At 41.6% G+C, this 22227-nt stretch overlaps 1 protein-coding gene across 3 annotated transcripts in view; it reads right to left on the reverse strand.

Moving 5' to 3' along the window:
* ZNF407 (zinc finger protein 407) overlaps nt 1-22227 on the reverse strand; it is a 373222-nt gene that overhangs the window by 331203 nt on the left and 19792 nt on the right. For 2 of the 3 annotated variants that reach the window (XM_043889302.1, XM_043889304.1), the window contains exons 2-3: nt 13305-17994; nt 7773-7887 (exon numbers count right to left, since the gene is read on the reverse strand). In XM_043889302.1, the coding sequence (XP_043745237.1) occupies nt 7773-7887; nt 13305-17940 (4751 nt within the window). In that variant the 5' untranslated portion in view covers nt 17941-17994. Of the gene's footprint in view, nt 1-7772; nt 7888-13304; nt 17995-20101; nt 20141-22227 lie in introns of those variants that run through there. The other variant, XM_043889303.1, reaches the window with a different exon arrangement.

Consider the following 22227-nt stretch of genomic DNA (forward strand, 5'->3'; position numbering starts at 1 on the left):
GCAACCACTCCAGCATTCTTGCCTGGAGAAGCCCATGGACAGAGGAGCCTAGAGGGCTACAGTCCGTGGGGTCGCACAGAGTCGGACACGGCTGGAGCAACTGAGCACACACACTCCCAAGGACTAAGGAGTAGGAGGACAAAGTCCATTAGCCAGCAGTGCGCATGTGCACTTTTTTTTGAATTGACAGTTTCCTGTCCAATGCACACTGCCCGGCCAGATGAACTGTATATGGAAACGCAATTCTAACGTCTATTTTCAACATTACCAGTTGCATGTGGACAACTGCAGTATGACCATGTAACTGTGTGTCCTTCTAATTAGTTGGAACTATATGCTGCATAAAGTTATACGGAACCAGTATTAACCTGTTTCCATTACAATTATCCACAATCAACAGCATTCCTAATTAAAATTATGAACAATGAAATTCTCTTAAAAATAATTCCCCATGGCCGATACCCATGCCCCTTGATTCTGAAGTAGTCATTCGCTGCCTACTAGGTTCTCTGTCTCCTCCCTTCGCTGCTTATTTCACAGTCCAGAAAAGCAGGAAGACAGACAGACAAGGAAAAAAAAAAAAAGTGATGGAAAGCAGAGGGAAAAGCCAGCACTCAGCACGGGCGCGGGGCGCAGCTCTGTGACCCGGCCCTGGCCACCTGGCCCCTGTCCTCTGTGATGCCCCCTCGGGCAGAGCTGGGGTCCCGGCAGCTCCTGAACCTGCCGTGCCCCTGGCTGAGCATCCCCAAGGCCCTGCCTGGGACGCGCTGCCCCTGGCTCCCTGACTAGCCCCCACTCACCTTCACAGCAGTGCTACCTACTGGATGAAACATCTTCTGAATCAACAACAAGATTCAGAAAAGACTGGGCCATTTCTCTGCTTGAGCTTTCTCCATCCATTTGCAGCAGGTATTGCTTTGATCTTTTCACCCTAAAAACTTACAGCACTGGCACATCCTGATGATCCATAAATATTTAATATTTCCAAAAAAAAAAATTCCCCGCTTCACCCCATCTAGCCACTTAAACTCCAGGAATTTCTTGCAGTGTTCTTAATATCCCACGCTATTCCATACTTCACTACTTTTGCTCTTTTGTTCTCACTAATAAAAAATGTCCAGATTTGCCTTGTATATAAATACCCCTGCATCCTTCAAGACCCAATTCAGACCTGTGTTCTGAATGAAGCCTTTCCTGGTGCTCCCCAGGAGAGTCGGGCGCCCCTCCGCTGTGGACCACTGTGCCCTGCTCAGACATCTGCCTCCGAGTCTGGCTCCTACCAGGAGCACGTGACCACAGGGCCCTTGCACCACCTGAGCCCGCCGAAGAGGGAATGCTCAAGAACGTGCCCCATGGGAAATGAACGAACGCTTCAGTCATTACACTTCCCTCCTATCTACATTCCCAATGTCTCTCCACTCAGTCTCGGACAAATCAAAGGAAATGAACGAATGCTTCAGTCATTACACTTCCCTCCTATCTACATTCCCAATGTCTCTCCACTCAGTCTCGGACAAATCAAAGAGCAAAGTCCTGTGGGAAGTAAAGGACTTTGGGAAACACATGAACAGGAAGAGGGAGGGAGAAAACAGGCCAGTAATAATAAAAGAAAACACGGGGCAGGCGAGAAAACAAGGGGAGCAGCTGCCCTCCTGCATTTCACTCCCGGGAAATAATAAAGACTCCCCTGATTCCACAATAGGTTTTTAAAGTCACCGTGGAACGCTTTAAAATAAAAATAAAGCAAAAATTACTTAAGTCACTGAGATAAGACTTTTTCACTGGAAAAGACCTTAGAGACAGAGGTCAATGTTTTCAACTATGACACCAACAAAGGACAATGTGTATTCTATTGCTATTTTCTTACGAGTTGATCTATACTTACTGCCTTGGAATAAATCTATGACCGGACTCTTTGAGGCAAAAGTGCAAGAAAACACTCATCACAAAAGAGGAGCACAGGACACGGTCTGACACAGAAGCTCTCGCTCCCTGTGAGGAAACACAGAAGAGGGTTTCTTCCTCTTCTTCTCCATCATCCCAGCCTTGCCCTCAACGCTCTCCCGGGTTCACAAACGGCTCACTGGAAGACCTCCTACAATCATATCTGAGAAAGAGTGTGATTTATTTTAATATAATTACTGTGGTATCCCTTAGATTTTCAAAATAAAGGTGATTTGTTTAAAAAAAATATAAAATGACATCCATTCACTATTTAAATGGTATTTCAAGGACTTCAGCATCAGAAAAACACCCTAACAGTGTAAATGTGGTTATTCCTCACTGACAGGGAGACAATAGGCATCACATGAGGATTTTAGATTTTTCAAACTAAAGGCAAAAGTATATTAAACAAAAAGCATTAAAGTATTATAGAGATAAAACATGCAATGTGTCCTGTATAAAAAAGTACTTTAATGTTCGTTTTGATTTTTAAAAAACTGAGAGATGCTACCCTTCATATTGTTACAAGTATAATGTGTGACACAATATAAAACAAATCTTTTCTGTCTCTTTTTTCTATGTCTCTTTAACCAAAACAATCAGCCAAACGAAAAGCTTATTTTCTTTGGATACATCTGTAGATATGATGGCTGTAATTAATTGTTCGGCTAAAAATGCAATTCCATGGTGCTTTTAATGATTTAGGTATACACAGCTTTAGTTCTCAAAGCAGACTAAAAATAGTGATTTTAATTTATTCCTGCTGCCTACAATTACCCACAACCATGTATTTTTAAATATTTCCAGCCTATAAAAATTACTAATTTTTGCCACTTGTGTTTATCTGCATTTAGACTTTGATTTGGATAAATTAAGCTCTCAAGTGTTCCTTGCTTTATGAAACTCTGCATGTTGTACACTTCAACACAAATAAATGACTTGTACCATTAGAGGTTTAAATAATGTAATGTACTTCATGCTCAGCCTGAAGCTGGATTCCAATGAAGTTGCTAATGCACGTAATGATTAAGTGTAACTCAAATACTAACTGTGTTGTTGAAAACATGACAGGCAATAATTTGGTCTATTATATTCTGCCATTTAATTGCCTAGTACAGACATTCTCTGACACGCTATGAAGCAATGATTTACAATTATTCAAGCTGCAAAGGTCAGAAAGTGACATTATAATCATCTACATAGAGATCCCTTCTAATGCACAAAAACTAGGTAATGCCACACGCACAAAAAAAAAAAAAAAAAGAGTTTCACTGCATTAGTAACTTTCTATTTAAGGTTTTTTAAGCCAACTGAGAATAAACAGTTCATAAGCACATTAATATACAATAGAAAATGTCTAGAATCTTTCCATGAACCAGAGATGACAGATTCTGTAAATGCTCTTATTCCCTCCTGACTAGGTAAGTACTACTCAACTGTTTAACTCCATATACAAGATTCAAGACTAGATACAGGGAACGCAGTCAGAAAATTACATAATCCCTAAATCATGGATACTGGCTTTTCATGAATAATGGCATAAAAAGTTAGGCTTCATCTCCCAGGTTTCCTGAAATCACAGGCCACTTACTAATTTTCTAATAACTCTTTTTTGTAGTAACTAGTAAGGAAAAACAAAAACCCAAGATGATCAATTTTACCCCTCTCATTCTAATGGAAAGACAATAAAATCTTTACTCTTTTAGGGATTATTTCTGTCATACTAACATGTTCAATTTGTAACCACTCAAGCACAATGAATCAACACATAAAGAACGGGGAAAAATAAAATTATTTAAAACAACTTTTTAATATGAGAAAAGTGAAACAGAGAGAGACCAGAAAAAAGAAAGAGAAAGAGACTGAATACCAGAATGTTAAAGTAAAACACAGTGCAAGCAATTTTTAAAAATAATGTAAGTCTGAGAAAAGCAAAAAACAAAAGTGACCAGGGGCTGGAAGGAAGCAAGTACAGTTATCACACGCTAGAGAAAACAACCTAGGGAGAAAAAAATAAGTACAAATTAAAATTCGTAACTAAAACAACAGATATAACAAAAGCAAAGAAATAAAGAAAAGGTACAGCTAAAAGGAAGGAAACAGGGATCTACCATTACTACCACATAAATTACCTCCACCACTAAAAATACTTCTACTCTCAAGTCTACCATCTGTTCAATGGGAGTAATAAACATGAGGTGAACAGTCTCATGAAACTGGAATCAACAAATGAAATGGATGGTAATTAAGTATACCCTAAACCACAGCACTCCATAAACACTATTTATAATTGAGAGTACGATATATACACGTGTGTGTGTGTGTGTACAAACATGGAGAAAAAGATTATCAAAATAAATTTAAATGAATGTAACAAAACATGGTTTCCATAATGATGTTCTTAAGCCCCTGAGATTTGTAAGCTCTTGACTACCAAAAAATAACAAAGGTAAAGATCATGGACTTAGTAAAAATGTGTCTACCTATTTTTAAACATATGTTCCCAACAAAACTATTAACTTCTATGTAAAGTGTTTTCTGTTATTTTTTTATTTCCTCCCCCACTAAGCCCTATGTCCAACCCGGGGCACACTTTCATTTTAACTATCCATCATTTATAAAATTCACCTAAATTCTATAAAATTCCTCTTGAGGTCATGCTCAGAAGTAAGAAAAACATTAAGAAACTGTAATTCAAAAACTGCTCCTCCTAAAAGTGAAAGTAGAGTGAAAGGTTTTTAAATGAGTTATCTATAACATGTTCTTAAAACAGGAAGTTCAGAGTAATACATCTTGAAACCTATACCCTGACATAAGCATGTAAACCATGGGTCAACAAAACTTAAATCCTGAGCTCTGAATCCTAGCCAGCATTAGAAATTAGACATCTCATACACTCAGCTTCTTCTGTCAAATAACTTAAACCCATGATAAGCTGTAGCTAAGATTTGTCGGTGAAGGGGAGAGAGATGTTAAAACTGAGCTTAAAAATTCAAAGATCAGTGTAGGTTCAAACAGTGGAAATTAAAATTTTAAAAGGAAGTCTTTATTAAGGGAATAGCTAATGCACAACCCTTAAATTAAGTCTTAGTAAAAAAATATATATATATATATATATATATATGACACATATTTGATGAGCATCTAAAAGCTTCTTAAAGATATGAAAAAAATCACATAAATAAACTGATATATTAATTCTCAGCTCAATTCAACAAAACACACCATTTGTTGTTTTCATCAATTTCACCATAAAACATCAGGTCTTTTTGAAGAGGTTACTAAGGAAAAATAGTACAACAATGTGAGTAATAATTTCACTGTAAAAATGTGCCTGCCCCACTGTTTTCATATATTACAACTCTATCAGAACTGTTTGAAAAACCGTCTCTTTCTTACAACTCAAAGAGTGAAAGGATTATGGATAAACTTTTCAGACAGACACTAAGATGCCAACTACTGAAGAAAAGAAAACAGAGGGCAGGACCTCCTGTTTGTGACAAAATTAGAGAGCTAATGTTCCTGAACGATCACTTCACCTTCGAAAGCATGATTTTTTAAAAGGTAAAATTGATAGCAATTAAAGCTAATGAAGAAATGCAGCATGAGCTGCTTATGTTCAGGAACGAATGGGTCCACCGAGCATTTCTAAGATTATTCAGCCATCAATGATAATGAATCGACATTGTCAGTGATGTGAACGTGCCAGTGCTCCCTGCTGCCGCTAACCTGATAGCCAGTTCTCATTTTATTCATGTTTTTTACTTTAACTTTTAACCTACATACTGCTCTATCCCTTTGAAACACATGAAATACAGAACAACCTATGGCACTTTTTCTTTAGCACTGAAGGGTATTTCACTCACTACTGTTCTGTGTCAACTACACAGACTCAATAGGCATTCTTCGGTTTACTGAAATTCTTCAGAACTTTTAGCTTCACTGTAAAAATATCTAGCCTGTACAAATTTGTGTTATGTGACTTTTAAGTCAAATTTTATGTAAAAAAATTAAGAAATATTATTTCTTGGTCAAATAAAATTCAACAACTACTGTAATTCTAAGAGATACAGTTTGGGAATCTAGATTGCTTTTTCCACAGGCACACACACACACGTAGACCTCTATGACAGCAGCATAAAACTCAATATACCTACATGTACTTACAACTCTACTTGGGAGTCTACTTGGGAATCACTGGATAAACCACAGTGCAACACGTCAGTCGTGCATTGTGAGCAGTGAGCTAAGCAAGCGTGCAGTGCTCAAATCACACACCCAGAGCCAATCAGTCAGGTTTGTTTCTGACACTACATGTGTCAGAAGCTGCTCTCTAAAAGTCTCTCCTTCTCTTCCCGGGTCTTGCTAACACTAATAAAAAAGGAATGGAATCAGGTTTCTAATAACACAGTATGCAAAAACTGTTTACTTATTTCCCAAAAATGAGGAAGAAACTGATTTTTTTTTTTTTTTTGTCAACTTATAGCAAATCTTCACCACAGTCTGGGCCTTCCTCCTTGCTATAATTCACATGGTAAAAACAGAAATGAGATATCTTTTAAAATTCCAAGACCTGGAGCAATTAAAATGCACCATTTGGCACTCGACCCTTGCAGCTAAAATCAGTAGCAACAAAACTCATTCTCCCACTGATCTTCAGGGGGCTTTAGGGCAAAGGTTCATCTTCATTTACTTTAGCTCCAAGTCACTGAACCATCAATTCTGCCAATGAATAAATCACAGACCATGGTTAATAAAACTGCTTGCAAAGTTATTTGTAAAACTATCTTAAGGGTCAAAAAATGCAACTGCATCCTGGGATGAAATGTACCATCCATTAAAAAACAGAAGCTGTTTGTGACTTAAAAGGTATTTACACAGTAGTGCTAGCCAGAAGAATCTTCCACTGAAAAAAGAAACCTCATATAACATGCGCACATCGCATAATTTAATTGAATCTGAAGTGTTTTGTGAACCAACCATAAGAACCGCAGGTTTCTCAGGTTTCACATAAAGTGTTTTTATATGATGCACTTATTAATTCATTTCTCTAGCATAATAACATTAAAATATACTTATAATCAGAAGTAAGGTATTAAAAACCCAGCTCTGAATGTCCTATGATATACCATAGATGTCATGGCATTTTAAAGCCTTTTAAACATTTCTGCTAAATTAATTAGTTTTACATTAAGGCGTCTCAGTGCTTCCTATTAAATGTAAGACATTTGAGTGACAATTAAACATTGTGAATGATTCTTTAGAGGAAAGAGCCATTAACTAAAACAGAATAACAAGTTTTGAAGTAAAGTTACACAAAAACATACTTTATACACTGGTTTTTTAAGCCTCAAAAATCAGTTCTCTGAAATGAAATCTTTTTCTGCTTTTTTCCTTATAGAATATGTCCAATGGATCCAAAGAACCATTAATGCGATTAAAATTAGAGCAGGGTAGCAAAAGAAAAAAAGGAAAAAAAACATACATATACACTCCTAAAGCTATATTATGTATTTTTTTATGTCTTTAAATGGAATTTACAGTTCTCTCTGGCAATGTGAATGAACATCCTATAATTTAGTCAATTTACAGATTACAGGTTCAAATTGACCTTGTAGCCCATAAAATTGCTCATCTTCAGCACAGGATTAGAAGTGGGAGAAGAATGTCATAACTGTGTTTAAGGAATTTACCATAACAATGGAAAGGAGGATACGCATGCATAATTCTAGCCACTCTTACTCATATCAGTTTTGAATCCTGAAACAATGGATATCCCGCACGTGCTTCCTGGTTCACCACGGTAGAGATGGTTTCAATTTACTCACCCACAGACGTGACACTTGTATTCCCTCATCCCAAGGTGCCTTTTGACATGGTTTCTGGCATCACCAAGCTGAGCTGTTGCAAAATGGCATATCTTGCACTTGAATGGTTTTGATCCTAAGTAAATTTAACATAAAATATTATTTGAATTTGAATAATACATTACTGATAGTTTTAAAACAGGCCTATATCTTAAATCTTACTTATAGTCTAAGTACAATTTTCTGTCCCCAAAATGGAACACTTGCATACCTTTCTAACTTGAACAGACATGCATTTCATAATTGTTCCACCAATAACACTTTAAAATGTTTCAATGAGTATTTCTAACTTTCAACAACATTTCTAAAATTTAAAGTCAAAAGTGATGCACTTGAGCAGTACTAAGTACTAACAGATAAGATGAGCTAAATAATTTCAAATATTTTTCTTACAATTCACAAAAATAGCTTTTAAAGTCACTCAACATTTTAAATGGAACATTTTTAAAACATAAATGCTTATAGAGTATCTGATACTTTTTAAAATATATTTATTATCAAATAAATTTCTCAGTGGCCACATCCTGGTTCCCTCATATTTCTGAGACTTTGAATTTATTCACACTAATAATGGTATTTCAGATTTTTTTCCTGACATTTATCCCAAATTATTCCTTATATTACTTTTAATAGCACACAGTATAAGAATATATAGTGGATAAGTTATTTGCTTTTATGATCATTTTAGAGTTAAAAATTTGTGATGATTCAACAAATCAGAAGAACTGACATTTTAGCTATTATTGACTTCAAGAATAAGTATTTCAACATAAAAGGCACAGTAACAACATTCTTTTTTAAGAAGTAAGATTAACCCATACTCAAACATGAGGAGATAAAATTATTTCAGAGTCCACAAACTTATTGTCAGTAATAGGTAGATTCTACCTGGCAAATAGGTACTAATAGATCACCAGTACCCATATTAACAAGAAGCAACTCTCTCAAAGTGTAACATGAATATATCATTTTCTATTTCTAACCTTTAAATCCTCAAATAAATAAATCAAAATCACCTTTTAAAAATCAGTTTAAAACTGTTACAATGTTTCCAAATTTTTCATAGCATATATAGTACCTACTTGGTGAAGTACCTCTTATAATATAGTCAGACAGAATGTGAAATATGTGGACTTTAATAAATACACAAAAAGAGCTCAAATAAAAAAATGCAATAAATCATTTTTGATCAATGGAACTTGGTGCAATGCCCTTGGGAAAAGAAATCCTCCCAGAATACTTTGTTGAAACTGAAGCACTCAGTAAAAAATTTTAGAGTCTTAAATTTCAATTTAATTCCCAAAAGCTGACAAAAAAAAGTGAAGCATTTAATTTTAATCTTCTAACAGAAATAAAAAAGTCAACAGTACTAAGCACAGTCAGACAAGGTTGAATATTTCACAGTTCAATGACAATGAAGCCAGATCTCTTAATACTTCCATTTCTACTCTGAGAAGTAGATGTAAAATATATTTAGCACCTGAATGGTTATATCTAGTCAGCTTTATATGTTTAAATGTCAAAAGCAGGTTGAGACTGCAGCTTACAGCAATCCCATTCTATCAGTCACATTAGAAACTACAGTTTATTTAAATGATTCTGAAGAAACGAAGCCTATCACTACTCGGAAACACTTCCTCTAGACAGGGAACTCTATAAAGGGGCTTGTGAAAGAACGGGGTGAGAAGAATCAATTACCTGCACTTTAAATTACACTGCATTAAAGGTAAGGTAATTAGGAAATTATTCATCAACAAGAACACCAGGGCTCTAAACAATAAGATAAAGCTCTCTCAACACGTGTGTTACAATTTTGGTGAAAGGATTCAAAGTTATCTTGTGATTCAGGCCCTCTAGTTCCGCCCCAGGAGTGCGGACATAGACCTCCGGTGTCTGCAACGTAAGGCACGTGGCTACCTGGTGGAGGCTGCCTTTCCTTCGGATTTCAGCCATCACTGCTGGTGCGCTGACAACACCTACATAAGTCACCTTGCTGACTGTTTTCATGCAGAAATCACGGAGGCGCTAACTACTTTTTGTATCTAACGCACAAAGGAGATGTATTAACATCTCCTTTCTGTGCCATGAAAATTCTAATACTGGAGACTAGAGGTCACATTTTCCTGTACAAGAAAACAAGAAATATTCCCACTTTTTCCCTAACTGATGGTGTTCCCATTTTTAAACTTGCCAGGCCTATCCCAACACGAATCCAGGCATAGTATTTATCAGGAAAAATTTGTAAAACCTCATATTTTAAAAATTTGTCTTGGGGGTTCCCTGGGGAAGACACTAAAAAAAATCTGCCTGCAATGCAAGAGACCCAGGTTCAACCCCTGGGTCAGGAAGATCCCCTGGAGGAGGAAATGGCAGCCCACTCCAGTATTCATGCCTGGAGAATCCCAAGGACAGACAAGCCTGGTAGTCCATGGGGTCCCAAAGAGTCAGACACAACTGAGTGACTAACACTTTCACTTTCACACTTTAGGTATACTGACATTATTAGATATGTATTTATTAGAAATAAATAAATTATTATTTATTATTAAACAGTCCCATTCCTTGATTTTTGTTTTTGTTTTTTTATTTTTTAAAATTTGAAAAAAAATTTAATAAATAAATAATAAATAAGATTTGGTCTGTGAGGTTTTTCTGAAAGGGATAAATGAAGAGGCTCTCTAGGCTTCTGGCACCTTCTTATAATTCTACGTAAAGAAGTTCCCACCCCCCCAAAAAAAACAGAAGAATTCCCAAGACGTTAAAAACTAAGCCTCTCCTCAGGCCTGCACTGGCCTCCCTCAACGTCAGTCACGGCCAACCCCTATGCACACGCGGACGTGACACTTGAAAAATCACAGGAAGACTAGGTGTTAGAGAGTGAAGTAAGACGGATTCAACCCCCCACCTAAAGCTTCTCCACTCCACAGCCTTCCCGACACTGAACACCCGTCCTCCTGCTTACTCCTCCATTCAACAAACAGCGGTGAGCGCCGCCGCACGGAGCTCGCAGGTGAAGCGGCGAGAACTGCGCCCCGGCCGCCCTGCGCTGGACGTGGGCACGCGGAGTCCCCCTGAGCGCCTCTGCCCACGCTGACCCGGCTGCCGCACCGTCGTACCAGCCCTGACATGAGAACCTTCCAGCGAAGCCACCCGCTCCCCGTCTTCCCACATGAAGACCGTGCCAATGGCACCCGAGAGCGGCTTGGAACAGAAAGCAAGGGCTTCAGACAGCCTTCGGCCTGATGAGCTCCGGTGCGCGGAACTAAAGCTCCCGCTGCACCAGCAAGCTCTGGGGAGTCTTCTCCCCACAGTCCTTGATGACCAAAACTCATTTATTTCTGCTAGTGCTGCTTTTATCGTGTTAAGGATGGGAAGAAAAGGTTACATAAAACATATAGTAAATCACAAAATATGAAAACAGCGATTGGAAGAATAAGCCCTCTTCCAGTCAGTCATTAATAACCATCCCTCAGTGACTATCTCATGGATATAAGCAAAGAATCAGAGAGGCAATTCATTCTAAAATGCCCCCCGGTGGGGGGGGGGGGGGGAAGTTGGATTAAAACTTGGAGAGCAACCTCCCCCCAAAAAATGACTTGCAACATTGAAATGCAGGCTGACATTGGGTACTCAGAAACACTTATTTTGGTGCCTCAGAACACAATAAAAACGTTCCTGCTGATAAGCCCAACACCAGTTGTTTAAAAGTATGCTAACTTTTACTAAATGTTACAATCAATGATGTAACTTATATAAGTAGGGTTACTTTGTCACATATTGATAGTTACCTCACTTTCACATCCACATTAACTTGATTTTAAATGCAATTAATACATATAGTCAAGGAAGACTAATGGACTACATTCTGCACTTAACCTGGTGGACATTTTCAAATGGCACAAGTGACCAGTGCAAACCTATTTTGCATTGTAAACGACTAAATAAATCTTAATGGATTAAGAATGATCAGCTATCAACACACAAGGGAAATTAAGTGCTGAAATGCCTACATTGATTATTTTAAATTATTAGCCTTACTCTGTTCTTGAATTTGTATGCTTTTAGTGAGCTTTAACACATTTACAAGACTTATTGACTATAATTACAAGAGAATTCAAGTAATGGACACATCAATTATGAACAACATGTCTTGACCAGACAGTTGCATAAAGAATTCTAAAAAGAGCTCCATTAGCATCTTCCTCTTACTTTTATTCAGTTTTATCTGCCTTAAGAGGGCATGCTAAGAAAGTACCTATTTTCTGTACATGTGAACGAGCCTAGTTTCTAAAAACCGTATCATTTCAGGAACCGAGCAATAACACAATACCAACAGAGATGATAATGATGCCAACAAATAACTGTATTTGAAATTCTCCCCCAGCAGTGGCTGTACTGCCTGAGAAGAGCTGAGATGAAGAGTACAAGGTGTCTGTTTACCGAGCTCAATCTTCTGCTGGTGGCCCTCTTACTTTTGTCAATGAAAAACTTTTATCTATCTTTAATCACCCTCAACTATTAACAATGTTTCATACTCTTTTGTCTGCCTCCTTATAACCATGCACTAAGTTTCAAAAACTGCATGAATCTAAAGTATAGCTTTAATAATAAGCCATTATTTAAAAGTACAGTAAAATAAACCTTACAGTTTTAATGAAAATATGTTCATTGAAATGTGAATTTATTATTCAAATCCACTCATAAATTCAACCATGGAGACAGAACTTGTCTAAGCAGAGCACAATGATTTAGAAAAGCTGTCTATTTAAAATAAAGAATGTATGGCAGGTTTATAGAAACAGTGCAGTGAATTTTTACATAAATTTACAATAGTGGCTTATGTATTTTCCACAAAAAAAAAGTTTCAAAAAGAAAATTTCTACCTAAAAATTGAACATTAAAACGCAACACTCCAGACAGCACAGAAACTAAATCAAGTGCTACCTCCATGAAAACCAAATCCCCAGGACATATTAACTTTGAAAAGTGTTGACTAATTTTGATCTTTGAGAGCAGAATCCTGTTGCCTGGGAGTTACACTTTGGGATATAAACTATCTGGCAATGGATACACCTAAATCCCTAAAACTGTAAGGAAATATTCATACTTCATTTTTCAAAAGCTGTTTAATAGGTCTTCTGAAACCCAAAGTGCCACTGAACAGACACCCTGGAGAACCAAACACTTAAAGGACTTAGAGACAACTGAAAAGCTGTGAGAGGCAGGAATGTAACAAAGGCATCAGAAGGACTAGGCTTTCTGGTCAAAGACACCTGCCAAACAGCCTGCCTTCGGAATCACTAAGTCTCAGTTAATAACCTGGAGATATGCTGAGTGCCAACCAAAAGCCCGGCAAGGGCTGGGGGCAGCAGAAGCTGAGCTGGGTGGGGGCCGCCAGGCAGGGGCTGTAAGGACTCCACGTTCAGGGGGAACCCAGGTCCCCACTCGAGCACGCCCCCGGCCCTGGCGGGTAAAGAGGTCGCGTGGACCTACCTGTGTGCGTGCGAATGTGCGCCAGGAACGCCATGGAGTTGCTACTGCGACACATCTTCCCGCAGTACTTGCACACGTTGCCCTGGTTCTCCTCCCTCTCGCGGTTGATCTGCTCGGTGTCCTCCACGATGTACTTGTTCACCTCTCGGAGCAGCTCCTCGTGCTGCCCTTTGATGTGCAGGAACAAATTCTGCTCGGAGTCAAAGGGCTCCGTGCACTTGACGCACTTGAAGGTGGCGCCGCCCTCGGGCAGCTCCTCCACGCTGGCCTGCTCGTTCCGCATGTGGCCGGCGCTGGCCAGGTGCTGGTGGAGGTTGCTCTCCGTGTAGAAAGACTTGCCGCACAGCAGACAGTGGAAGTGCTTCTCCTTCGTCGGGTGCTTCATGGCTATGTGCACGTTCAGGCCACTCAGGCCGTCCGCCAAGAAGCCACAGTCGTCACAGCGAATCCGGGTGGACTCCGCAAAGGAACTACCATCCACTTTCTTCTTCTTCACACCTTGAGCACAGTCCTTCAAGGGCAGCTCACTCATCCTCACTCCCGCTGCCACAAGCCCCTCTTGAGACTGGTCGAAGAGTTCCCCATCTTCAGGGTTCTTGATCCTTATTATGGAAGAATCAAACCGGCCAAAACTGTACACAGCCTGCCCTTTATCATCAATACTGATTATAGTTTCATAAACATCATTGTTGTCAATGGTGCTGTCAGAAGCTGGACCATCCTCTTCCAAAATCATTTTGGTTTCATGTCGGGAATTCATGAGAATCTCCTTACTCTCCAGAACAGGATCTTCCGGAACGTCTTTCAAGTCCCCTGAACTCTGCACGCTTCCAGCTCTGTCCTGATCACTGCTCCCCAGGTTGAGGGGTTCTGCGGGAGCTCTCAGCATGGCACTCCTGGCCGGATGCTCTCCATCTACAGCTCTGGGACACCCATGTTTGCCAAGGACTTTATCAGCTTTGTCTTCTGCCTTTCCTCCATCACTCTCACCGTGTGTGTTTGAACTATTGATGTCATTCAACATACTGTGCTTTTTCTTTGCTGTCTCATGATTCAAAGCTGAGCTTCCTGAGTTTTCGTCCTGAAATTTGCTTGGGGAGCCACAATTAGAAGAAATACTGAGGGGTACCATCTCCTCCGGTTTTATAACTTTGTCCTTGGCAAGGGGCTGCTGGAAAGTTTCACAAAAGGGGTGACCTTCACTGAGGTTAGACTCCTCCTCAGTCTCAGCTTCTACAGATTCAGAAGCACAGAACACCTTGGACATATCTAAACTGGTATTCTCATCCAAAATAGAGCAATCAGCAGAATTTCTAGATTTGAGAGTTTCAGAGGGTTGGTCTGAAATAATCTGAAATTCCTCAGAATTCTGTTTCTGCTGCCCTTGGGGAATAATGATGGTTTTGGACATTTCTGAAGAACTGGCGTCTACGGTAGTAGAGTTCAGGTAAGACTGCCTTTTCATCTTGTGTTTTTCTGTTGCCGCATGCCTGGTCATCTCCCGTCGAGTCACAGCATAGTAATCACATGCCATGCAATAGAAGGCAAACTCTCTTGTATGTTTCCGTTTTACGTGCAGCTCCAGAGAGGTGGAAGAGTGCGCCTTAAACTCACAGTGCGTACATCTGTTTTCACCTGTACTCGCATCATCTCTCTGAAGGCATGTGTCACCCTGAAGGTCCTCTGGATCCACAGAGGTTTGCTCCTTTTTCTCAATAAGCTGACTGCCAGTCTCCCCATCTTCAGGGTGAAACACGTTCTCAACTTCCACTTCCACTGGATTCCCTTGCTCGAGTGATGGCTGTTCTGAAACGGAGGTGTCTGTTTCCAGTGGAGGGTTGGCAGGTTCATCTGAAACTGCCACACTGGTGTTCTTCCTACCGGCATCAAGGTTACCGCCTTCAGGGCCAACAATGATATCTGAACTTTGTTTTCCACTTGCTTCAATTTCTACACGTCCTTTATGCTTCTTGGTGGCACAATGCCGTTCCATGTCTCCCTTGGTTACGGTGTAATACTTACAGACTTTGCATAAATAACTGTACTGGTGACTGTGTTTTCGCCGAATGTGCACAGTCAAGTTTGTGATACTCGAGGCCAGGAGACCACAATGTGAACAGGTCCGAGAGATGTTGCCTTTAGGTCGCCCCCTCTTTGGAGTGGGGGGTGGAGCTAGTTCACCCTCTTTGGTAATGACACTGGACAATGACAGTTCCTGGGGAGGCAGGATGCTCTGGTCGAGACAGGTCTGCTCCCGGAACTGCACATCGCCGCCGTGGCCTTCTGTCTGCCCATTCCCAGGTACGCCAAGCTCTTCTTTCTTGTCATTTGCGCCTATGCAAACCCTTTCAATACACTCCTCAAAGCTTAGGCCAATGTTATTTTTCTTAGCATTTTCAAGATGCTTGCTTCTCTTGATATGTTTCTCCATTCCTTCTTTACTCAGGGAATAAAGATTACACGCTTTACAAAGAAAGTGATAGTCTTGGCCGTGGCGGAGCTTTATGTGTCTCGTGAGAACAGTGGAAGATCTTGTTTTGTAAAAACACTTCTTGCACTGAAACTGAGGCTTACTCGAATGCCTCACTTCATTTCCGTGGCTTACCCTGGACTTAGCTGGCTCTTCCTGAGCTGCTTTTCCCACCTCACTCACAGAAACGTTTGCATTTTCTGTTTCTAAAGTACTTAAAGGGAACGTCTGTAATGCCAAATCACCATTAAATGACTGAGAAGTCTTTGGCTGACCCAACAAGTTAATGTGCTTCTCAGTTGCTCTGTGTTCCTCCACGTCTTTCTCGGAGGAGAAAAACAGATGACAAGGCGGGCAGAGGAAACCCATACTGTGCTTTTCCTTCATGTGGTCACTCAGGTCCATCTCGTTCAGGGAAGTAAATGCACAACACTGGCAACGCAGGCCAGAGGCAGTCTGCTGATGCTGGTGGCTGTGTGCGTGCTCCTCCACATCCCTCCTGGATGCGCTGGAGAAGCCACACGTCTGGCAGTGAAACCGCAACTCGCCCGCGTGGCACCTTGTCACGTGGATCTCCAGTTCCGCCCTGCTTGTGGCTGTGTGACCACAGACCGAACAAGCACACGCCACCTGGTGGTCGGGAGCTGGCCTCCCTGCTGGAGAGTCGGAGGAGCCAGGGAGATGCGCGTTTGCCCTGTCCTGCTTCGGGGCCTGGGTCTCCCGGAGCGTCAGGCACGGGGCCTGGGCACCAGCGCACGGGTCCCCGTGCTGATGCGCCAACTCCGCGTCGCTCGTTTTCACCTGTGCCCTCAAGTGCTTCGAATACAGCCTCTGCGCTTCATTAGTGCCCCTTTTACTAACTCCTAGGAGCGCGCACCTCTTCTTTGCCTGGCCCTTCAAGGAGAAGGCGCCGGCGCGCCGTCGGAAGCCGCTGCCCAGCACGAGGAAGCCGCGATCCGCCCTGGGTCTTGAGGCTATGCTGAGGCCGGTGGCTGCCTGGGCCGTGTTTCTGCTGGACTCCAGCCTATCTAGGAGCCCCTCGGAGGTGACGACCATGCCCAGCTTTTTGCTCTGGTTCTCGGGATTTCCAGCTGCATCATGGGAAGTTATGTTTTCTTCAACCACCTCCACTTTCTCTGGAGAGGTGTTCCTGGACGGCCTCATTTCAACCAGCAGCTCGCTGCCGCGCCCGCTCTGTTTAGAAAAGCTTCCTCTGAAATCTCTAAATGCACCCGCTCCAATGCTCCGCAACGCTTTTGAGTCGCCGTTCCTGGCTACCGGCCTAGATGCTCTAGGCTTTGTGCGGCCGGCCTTCACTCCCACGGGACTCGGCTTCTTGGGCAAAGGCTGTTTGGTTAAGATCTGTACGAACCCTCCGCGGGCAGCGAGGTTCTGCCGCCGGAGATGCGTTTTGCCGAGACAGTGTGCATTCAGCAGGTTCTCCTCGGTGCACTGAAAGCCGCAGAGCTCGCAGGAGAAGGCCCTCGGTGGGCCGCGCGCCTGCCCGGCGTGCCCGGGGAAGGCCAGGCCGCCATCCGCCGCAGGGCCACAGGCCTGGTCCTCCGGCCGCGGCGAGGGACACGCAGCGTGCTGATCCGCGTGCGGGCAGGAGGCAGGCGAGGGGGCACATGTGCCGCCCTGCAGCACCACGCCCGGGCCCCCGAGGGGGCCGCTCCCGTGCATCTCTTTGGAGGGTGAGGGAGGCTCCCCTCCCGGATCAAGGAACGCTGTCGTCTCCTGAGCACGCTCCTTCCCAGCAGCCGTTTCCCCCGGGCTCGGGTAGCCGGGAAGGCCCGGGCCGCCGTCATGGCCACTCAGGAGGGGCCCCACCCCAGTCCCCGGCAATGCGACACCCGCTCCCAGGCCCGGGCCTCTGGGGTTCCCTAACCCAGGGGTGCCCGGCTCTCCGGGCCGCAGGGGCTCAGCCTCCGCTAGTTTCATTCGCTTGGAAGCGCGTTTATTTCCACCATCCTCCTCAACAAGGTGGTCCAAGTCCGAGGACTCTACAAAACCCCTTTTGTTTGTGGAATTCTCAGCGGAGTCCACTGTCTCATCAGATATGGGCCCACGGTCCGCGCCGTGGGATGCGCTGTGGCTCGGGTGTTCTGCCTCCTCGTTTACACGGTCACCCTCATCGTTCCCCGGCTTCTTCCCGGGATCCATCATTAATAAAGTGCCGGCGAGCTTCTGTGTCAGCGGCGGTCACTGGGCTCTCATAGCCTGTGAAGAACATAAACGCAGTGTTACACCTTTGAATGTACAGAAAAGACAGACGTCAGCCCGAAACTCAACATAAAGTGACATGCCGGATGAAAAATATCCCAAAATCAGCCTCGACATCTCCTTTACATTGAGATGGACTTGATCACGTGCCAAGTCCTTCATGAAACGAATGAAATCAGACTGGGCGACAGCATGTCACCACAAGGCCGACTCGGAGAGCATTACTGCAGTAACTTTGATAGAAAAAGCAACTTTCAACCGGCTTACAAAAACACTCCCATGTTTCAGTTCTCTTTACTGGTCCATTTCAACTTACTACTTAAAAAAAAAAACGAAAAACAAAAAAAACAGAGAAGCTCTTTTCAAATTACATTTCAGTGAACTCCCATTCTATAAAATAGATTAAACAAAATCTGCTATGAGATGAGTCAGGAAGCCAGCCTTCCCGCCTTTGGCTTCCCAACAGAAGCCCAAGTCCCAGTGTAAAAAGAAAGGTAACAACTGCTTCACCCTGTCCCCCAGAGCAGAGTCCCACTGTCACTTCAGTCGTGTCAGACTGTGTGCGACCCCACTGACGGCAGCCCACCAGGCTCCCCTGTCCCTGGGATTCTCCAGGCAAGAACACTGGAGTGGGTTGCCATTTCCTTTTCCAATGCATGAAAGTGAAAACTGAAAGTGAGTCTGACTCAGGGATCCTATGGACTGCAGCCTACCAGGCTCCTCTGTCCATGGGATTTTCCAGGCAAGAGTACTGGAGTGGGTTGCCACTGCCTTCTCCGATGGTCCTTCTAAAAATGAAAATGAATATTCACCACCCAGTGAATGAATATTCACCACTCAAGCTCTGCCACCAGTGAACACCACTCCCATCCCAGTTGTCAATCACCGATTTCTCCATCTAACAGCCATTTTGTGTTGTCTGAAGGTTAATGGCAAAGGGAAATGTCAGTGATAGAGTAGAATTAATGAAGTAAATTTTAGGGGCAGAAAAAAAATTTTTATTGAATAAAATGCTTTAAAATCAATAACATTGATTTCATTTTTCATTGTGCTATTTAATTCTATTAAAACATATCATTTTCCATTTACTTTATACCATGATTGGAATTCTCAGCCAAATGCCATTTGATCTGATGCTAATAAAATGCCATCAAGTATTATGGCCTCGAAGCTCAGGATAACTATTTTTAACTATTTGTCCATTTATTTTTTTGTAACAATGACAAACCAAATGAAGGCTGTTGTTCTGACTCTGCTAAAAGTAAGGACCATAAAATATATATAATGACACCAAAACCATGAGAAACAATATAAAAAATTAATAAATTAGCCTTTATCAAAATTAAACAATTTCAAATGACATTATCTTCAAAAACCACCAAAAAGAAAATGAAAAGAGAAGCTACAGAGTAGGGAAAACATTCTCCAAATCAATAAATATAAATATGTAAATCCTCTGCCAGACACGTTTAATGAATATTTTCTCCCTTTCCATTTCATAAATGTTATTTTTTGATAAGCAGAAGCTTTAAATTTTGATAAAATAATTTTTTTTCTCGTTCTGGCTATTTATGTGTCTAGCTTTCTTTCTATCTCCTGAGCTAGAAGGTAAAGGCCTGCTTTATTTTATCTGCTCACATGTCCCAAGAGTCAAGAACAATGCCAAGTACATAGAAGGTTTTAGAATGAACAAATAGCTCATTATGAAATAAGAAGTGTCTCCTAAGTGTTTATTGATGAAATGAAAATTGTCTGAGATGTCTTTCACAATAGTCTGGGAAAGGGGCCTAGCGAAGGCTATGTACCGACATGCTAAAAGCTGAGTGACACTGACACCCTATCCATTTTCTATGTGTTTGCACACGTATATGCTTGGAAGTGTCCACAACAAGAGTTATTTTTAAAAACCTTTTTAACACGTAGCCTAAAATGACATGAATTCCTTTCAGTGAGTCCTTTCCTTTCCTCCTCTTCCAAGACCGCTGTGGCCCACAGCTATACCTTCACGACAGACACTCACAGGCATATGTGCACAGAACACACATGCACCAAACACACGTATGTCTATTCAGAGTCAATGTTCCATAGAGGGCACCTGACTCACACGTTTTTGGAGATGAAAGAATATTAATATGCAGAAGCAAAATAATGAGGCTCTGTTATCTTCTATATAATGGCTCCAAAAATTCTAGAACAAAAAGAGAAAATGTTTCATTATTTGCTATTTCCCAAATGGCTTTGAAAATTAATGAAAGAATTCAGCATCTCATTATACAAGAAACAATAACAAACATTCAACAAATAGACACTTAGTGTGAAAGGAACTCTAATGATACAAAACACATCCTTTCCCCTCAGCAGGCTCATATTCTACTAGGAGCCATGTGACACATGTGGAAAAGAACTCTGATACAAGGCCACATGGGATCACGTGTGTGACATAAACTAAGAACTACAGCAGGACAAACAGGCAAGCAGTCCTACTGCCAAGTAGACTATTTGGATAAAGACCAGAAACATCATTAGAGCTAAACCCCAAAGAAACAAAACTTTTTTGTTTTTCTTTTCTGGAGGGGGCAGGTAGGAGCAGTTAAAACACTGTAAGGAGAAAAAAGGAATTAGCAAAGCCACAGAACACACCAGATGAGCATGCAAGACAGGCAGCAGTGCAGACAGCTGCCACTCTGGCTTTCCACTGCGGGGCAACTGAAAACCCAGGCAGAGGACCATCCACCACATCACAGGAGGCTCTGAATTAGCAGCTGGAATTCATTCAGCAGTGTCGGCGAGGAGTCACCAAAATGCAGCACTGCTTCAGGAAGATTCGGTTTTCAGTATACAAGACATATCATAGGGAGAGAAAGTCTAGAGGCAGAGCGGAGAGCATTCTAATTGTTTTGAGTTATAGGGCCTGAACTGGAATGCTATCAGTACTCATGAGTCCAAAGTAAGTATCTTAGAGTGATCGACAGAGGACTGAATGGAAATGAGGAAGCTTACACACATATAAATTTAAAAAGAAAAGCTTTCATCAGAAAGATTATTAGTTTATTATAGCAGAACTCAAAACCCACCCTTGGGAAAGTTCAAGGACTCGTTTCTGGAGATAGGCTGAATTCATTTGCTCAACACTTACTGAAGTCGACCATGTGTCAGAAAGTACTTCAACCCTCTGTGAACAAAGCAAAACAACAGACCAGGCAGGTCATCACTCAAGGCAGGATCCCTGTTTTCTCTCGAAGTCCTAGTCCCTGTGCTCACTGGAGAAGACCGTGAGCCTCCCGTTTCCTCCCACAGTAAGATTCCAAAATTCAGCAGACTTAGTGGGAATTTAGACTAAACTAATGAGATGTATTATTAAGCCAAATCTTCTCAAAGCAGATGGTTCCTATACAAATTGATCAATTACTATTCAACACACCACACATCCTCACTCTGCCAGATTTTCAAATATGCAATTCCATTTATAGTTTCTACTCTCACTCAAATTCTCAGATAGTGGTTGTTCCTTAACTAAAAAAAAATAAAGTTATCTTCAATTTTACCTATATACATACATACATATATACATATGTATATAGTGATCTTCAAAGAGTGATCCCTGGAAGAAAAGTTATGACCAACCTAGATAGCATATTAAAAAGCAGAGACATTACTTTGCCAACAAAGGTCCATCCAGTCAAAGCTATGGTTTTTCCAGTTGTCATGTATGAATGTGACAGTTAGTTACAAAGGAAACTGAGCACCAAAGAATTGATGCTTTTGAACTGTGGTGTTAGAGAAGACTCTTGAGAGTCCCTTGGACTGCAAGGAGATCCAACCAGTCCATCCTAAAGGAAATCAGTCCTGAATATTTATTGGAAGGACTCATGCTGAAGCTGAAACTCCAATACTTTGCCCACCTGATGTGAAAAACTAACTCATTGGAAAAGATCCTGATGCTGGGAAAGATTGAAGGCGGGGGGAGAAAGGGACCACAGAGGATGAGACGGTTGGATGGTATCACCGACTCAATGGACATGAGTTCGAGCAAACTCCGGGAGTTGGTGATGGACAGGGAGGCCTGGTGTGCTGCAGTCCATGGGGTCGCAAAGAGTCAGACACGATTGAGCGACTGAATTGAACTGAATGCCATGATCTTCAATTTTACCTATAAAAAATTATTAACTCACATGGAAGCTATCCCTAAAGAAAATCCCTACTATTAACTGAAATACTCTCTGCTGAGGT

The sequence above is a fragment of the Cervus elaphus genome, chromosome 27 (genome assembly GCF_910594005.1).
Source record: "Cervus elaphus chromosome 27, mCerEla1.1, whole genome shotgun sequence".
In the NCBI taxonomy this organism is placed as follows: domain Eukaryota; kingdom Metazoa; phylum Chordata; class Mammalia; order Artiodactyla; family Cervidae; genus Cervus; species Cervus elaphus.